Source organism: Myxine glutinosa, chromosome 4 (assembly GCF_964187855.1).
Source record: "Myxine glutinosa chromosome 4, kmMyxGlut1.1, whole genome shotgun sequence".
Lineage (NCBI taxonomy): Eukaryota > Metazoa > Chordata > Myxini > Myxiniformes > Myxinidae > Myxine > Myxine glutinosa.
Genome location: NC_136264.1, coordinates 96890074 through 96895024, shown reverse-complemented (window position 1 = coordinate 96895024; position 4951 = coordinate 96890074). Strand labels below are relative to the sequence as shown.

Below are 4951 nucleotides of genomic sequence, written 5' to 3'. Positions count from 1 at the left end.
CGAGGACAGAACTTCCCCAACCTACTCTCTGAACTAATCCTCGCCTTACGAGATATGCTCCACTCAAATAATGCGCTGGTCAACAGCTTCAAGTCGACATTGGAGAGAATGCCTTCACCTGATTACAAGGTTGTAATTCGAGCTGACAAACGTCCTCACTGAGAGCACGAACGTCGGTTTAACGAGCCAGTCAACAATGACGTTGCAGTTCTCATGGTAGGAGAGCAGTACAACAATCGCGACATCGTCCTGCATCTTCGCGACAACAGCACGAAGCGGATTTGGGAGACTCACCGATTCTATGACGCCCTCCAGTACCCTCTGATTTTCTGGAAAGGACAAGATGGCTATCATTTTGAAGTTGAACAAGCTGGCGGCCGGGGAAAGAAAGTATCTGCGAATGACTTCTATGCCTTCCACATCATGGTCAGAAAGAATTCCACGAATCATATCCTGCAGTGCCGTGATCTGTTCCACCAGTTCATCGTCGACATGTATGCCAAAATCGAAAGTGAGAGACTCCTCTTTATCCGGCTCCACCAACGTCAACTGAGGGCAGAATCGTACGCACACCTCAGGGATGCTGTCAACAATGACGGAGATGTTCAGAACATGGGACAACTGGTCATCTTGCCATCCACGTTCACCGGAGGTCCCCAATACATGCACGAGCGGACCCAGGATGCGATGGCATACGTACGCAATTATGGTCGCCCCGACCTTTTCCTTACCTTCACCTGTAATCCGAAGTGGGAAGAAATTAAGCGAGAGTTGATGATCAACCAGCAGCCAACACATCGCCATGACATTGTCGCAAGGGTATTCCACCAGAAACAGAAGGAACTCATGCAGACGATTAAGAAGGGCAAAGTTTTCGGGACTGTCCGATGCTTCATGTACACCATTGAATGGCAGAAACGAGGCCTGCCCCATGCCCACATTCTGGTGTGGCTAGAAGAAAAGATCCACGCTTCCAATGTAGACTCTTTTATCAGTGCTGAACTTCCAAACCCTGATGAGGATCCAGAGCTGTTCAACATCGTCAAAACGCAGATGGTGCATGGCCCTTGCGGCTGGCTGAATCCATCGTCTCCGTGTATGACGGACGGTAAATGCACCAAGCGATATCCTAGGGCATTTCTCAAGGAAACGCAGACTGGTCTGGATGGATACCCACTTTACCGGAGGAGAAAGCCTGAAAGAGGTGGATCTGAAACATCTATTTCAATTTCCGAGACCAGAAGCATAGACGTTGACAACCGATGGATTGTACCATACTGTCCACTTCTCTCTAAAATGTTCAAGGCTCATTTCAATGTTGAGTTCTGCAACTCAGTGAAATCAATCAAATACGTGTGCAAATACGTCAACAAAGGTTCGGACATGGTGATGTTCGGCCTTCAGAGGAACAAAAACGACGAGATCGAGTCATATCAGCTGGGGCGTTACGTCAGTAGTAACGAAGCTATCTGGAGAGTTCTCAATTTCCCTATCCACGAACGCTACCCAACCGTTGTACACCTTTCCGTACATCTTGAGAATGGCCAGAGAGTGTATTTCACAGAAGGCAACGCAAGGCAAAAAGCAGCAGAACCACCAAGTTCAACTACACTTACCGCATTCTTCCAATTGTGTCAACAAGTCGAATTCGCCAAAACACTCATCTACAATGAAGTCCCACAGTACTACACCTGGGTGGTTGGCAGTAAGACGTGGAAAAGACGTACACAAGGAGCATGAGTTGTGGGACATCCCGACATTCGCCGTTCAGATGCAATTGGACGAGTCTACACTGTACATCCAAACAATTTTGAATGCTTCTTCCTGCGCCTTCTACTCCATCATGTCAAAAGACCCATCTCTTTCCAAGAACTGAGAACGTTCAACGGCCAGGTTTGCGACACCTTCTGCCAAGCCTGCCACCTGCATGGCCTTCTGGAGGATGACAGCCACTGGGATGCCACTCTAGAAGAAGCAGCAGTCTCACGCTCTCCAGCCCTGTTGAGAAATCTCTTTGCCATCATGCTACAAACTTGCGGTCTCTCCAATCCGGTACAACTGTGGAATAACCATCGTGACGATCTCAGTGAGGACATTCTCCACAGGGCAAGACAGGTTCATGCTGAAGCAGACTACTCCGATGCGATCTACAATGAAGCCTTAGTACTCATAGAAGACAAACTGCTTTCTCTTGGAGGACATTTGCTGGAGGTCATTGGCCTTCCTGTAACACAGCGACAACAACAGAATCACCTGGCTCGGGAAGTACTCCGAGAGACTTCATACAACGCACAAGAGTTGGAAAACTACATCAATGAAAACGAGCCAAGACTGACAGTGGAGCAAGAACAGATCTACATGCAAGTGCTGGCGAGCATACACTCTTTTGAAGGTGGATTGTTCTTTCTGGACGCACCTGGAGGCACTGGAAAAACGTTCCTTATGAATCTCCTCCTGTCAAAAATCAGGTAGAAAAAGATGATTGCTCTGGCTGTTGCCTCTTCCGGAATTGCTGCCACTCTTCTCCCCGGGGGCCGGACCGCCCACTCAACCTTCAAGCTCCCCTTCAACCTCACTAACACGGAGCAGCCAATGTGCAACATCTCCAAGTCATCGGCTGTCGCAGAGGTATTTCGGCAATGCCAACTCATTGTCTGGGACGAGTGCACAATGTCTCACAGAGTTGCACTGGAGGCAGTTGACCGCACACTGCAAGATATTCGAAACGATCAGACTGTCATGGGAGGCATTACTCTTCTGATGGCAGGGGATTTCCGACAGACCCTGCCTGTCATACCACGTGGGACCAAGGCAGATGAACTTCGTTCCTGTATAAAGGCATCTCCTCTATGGTCAAACGTGACGAAGTTGAAACTCAGCACAAACATGCGTGTCACCCTTCATGGAGATGTAGCCGCAGGCGCCTTTTCAGCGAAGCTGTTACAGATCGGAAACGGAGATTTGGAGATGTGCCCTGAAGATGGACTGGACATCGTACCATGCGGCAACAATGTCACCACGGCTGACAAACTCAAGGCGAACGTCTTCCCCAACATCCCCGCCAACTACCGAAATCACTCCTGGCTCTGTGAAAGGGCAATTCTAGCCCCAAAGAACGATGCAGTGGACAAAATCAATTTGGATCTTCTGCAGACTATTCCTGGGGATCTAAGAACTTACCGATCTGTCGACTCAATCCAAAACGACCACGAGACTGTCCATTACCCAGTAGAGTTCCTCAATTCGCAACAGCCTCCGGGTGTGCCTCCCCACATACTCCATCTAAAGGAAGGTGCTCCAATCATGCTCCTGAGAAATATCGATCCTCCAAAACTGTGCAACGGCACACGACTGGCTATCAAAAAGTTGATGCCTCACGTAATTGAGGCCAACATACTTACGGGAAACTATAGCGGGGAACAGGTCTTCATTCCGAGGATACCAATCATACCATCTGATCTGCCAATCGAGTTCAAAAGGCTCCAATCCCCTGTACGGCTCAGCTTTGCCATGACCATCAACAAGGCGCAAGGACAATCTCTCAAGGTGGTCGGACTGAACCTTGATTCCCCGTGCTTCTCCCATGGCCAACTATACATAGGATGTAGTTGGGTAGGACAAGAGAACAATCTATACATCCTATCCGAACAAGGAAAGACAAAGAACATTGTTTACAAGAAAGCACTGCGTAATTAACTACGTGTCTGGTGTGTTGTGATGATTGTGAGAATATCGATTCTGATTCTGATTCTGATCTGATTTTTATGTGTATTTATGTGTATTTTATGTGATTTTTTGTATTTATGTGTATTAAAAAAAACACACAAAAAGGCACGAAGGAAAAAGGTTAATTACTCCGACACATTTAGCTGCGGTGATTGAAAAATCACCGGACAATTGTTGCTGTTTTGATGCTTTTTACTGCTGTTTTGATGCTTTTACATTGCTGTTTTGATGCTTTTTCACTGCTGTTCTGATGCTTTTTCACTGCTGTTTTGATGCTTTTTCACAGCTGTTCTGATGCTTTTTTGCCGTTTTTTAAAATATAAAAATCTCATTAAGAAAAAAAAATACAAAAAAATCTCACAATGATGACATATAATTCACAGAAAACGCTGAAGCAACCGCGTAATGTTGCGGTTGTGGCGGACACAAAAGCCCACTGGCGTGGTGACATCATTCCACGCACCGAGTGGGCGGTGGCCACGCCCGAGGGGTAGGCGTGGCCTCATGATATACCCCGGGCGACCAGCCCGGAGGAGTTCAGTGTTACAGTGTAGTCTTACAATAAAGACGTTTATATGTTACCGCTTGTCCGCTTCCTCCTTGCTCACAAGCAGCGCGCGTAACGCCGCGCTTTACTGGTGACCCTCGACGTTGGATCTGCCGGAGCGATCCTTCCACACGCGACGCCATCGCCATGGCCGCCTTCGTCAAACTTCCGGAATTTTGGGAGGCTCAGGCCGAAGTCTGGTTCGTCCAGGCCGAAGCCCAATTTCAGCTTCGGCACCTCACCGGCGATGACACGCGCTACTGCCACGTCGTCGCCTCCCTCGGGCCCGGCACGGCCGCTCGAGTTGTGTCCGTCCTTCGCCACCCACCGGACGGCCACAAGTACGAGGCACTCAAGCGGCTACTCCTAGCCACGTTCAGCCTCACGGACGACGCACGGGCCGACCACCTCCTGGATCTCCCCGAGCTCGGTGAGACGCGCCCGTCGGTCCAAATGGACCATATGCTGTCACTGTTGGGCGACGAAGCCCCCGGTTCGCTATTCCGGGCGCTTTTCCGTCGCCAACTTCCAGCGCAGGTTCGCCTCGCGTTGGCCGGGACCGGGCTAACGGAACCCCGAGCATTGGCGGCCGAGGCGGACAAGTACTTCGCCGCTTCGGACACGCGGGCGAGCGTTGGCGTGGCCGTCACGGCCTTCGACGCTGATGTTCCACAGCAT

General features: G+C 49.7%; 1 protein-coding gene across 1 annotated transcript; it reads left to right on the top strand.

The window, feature by feature from the left end:
• The first annotated feature begins 317 nt into the window (after positions 1–317).
• On the top strand, positions 318–3696 carry LOC137425929 (uncharacterized). Its single transcript, XM_078775268.1, has 3 exons — positions 318–1705; positions 1871–2364; positions 2473–3696. Exons 1-3 carry the CDS (start codon positions 424–426, stop codon positions 3694–3696), a joined length of 3000 nt encoding a protein of 999 aa, XP_078631394.1. The 5' UTR covers positions 318–423.
• Positions 3697–4951: the final 1255 nt, after the last annotated feature.

Bases quoted from the DNA above. Each gene is read 5' to 3' on its own strand.
- LOC137425929 (XM_078775268.1), top strand. From the start codon at position 424: ATGGTCAGAAAGAATTCCACGAATCATATCCTGCAGTGCCGTGATCTG. The intron at 1,706-1,870 runs GTAAGACGTGGA...TCTCTTTCCAAG, and splicing joins CTACACCTGGGTGGTTGGCA to AACTGAGAACGTTCAACGGC. The intron at 2,365-2,472 runs GTGCTGGCGAGC...AAAATCAGGTAG, and splicing joins AAGAACAGATCTACATGCAA to AAAAAGATGATTGCTCTGGC.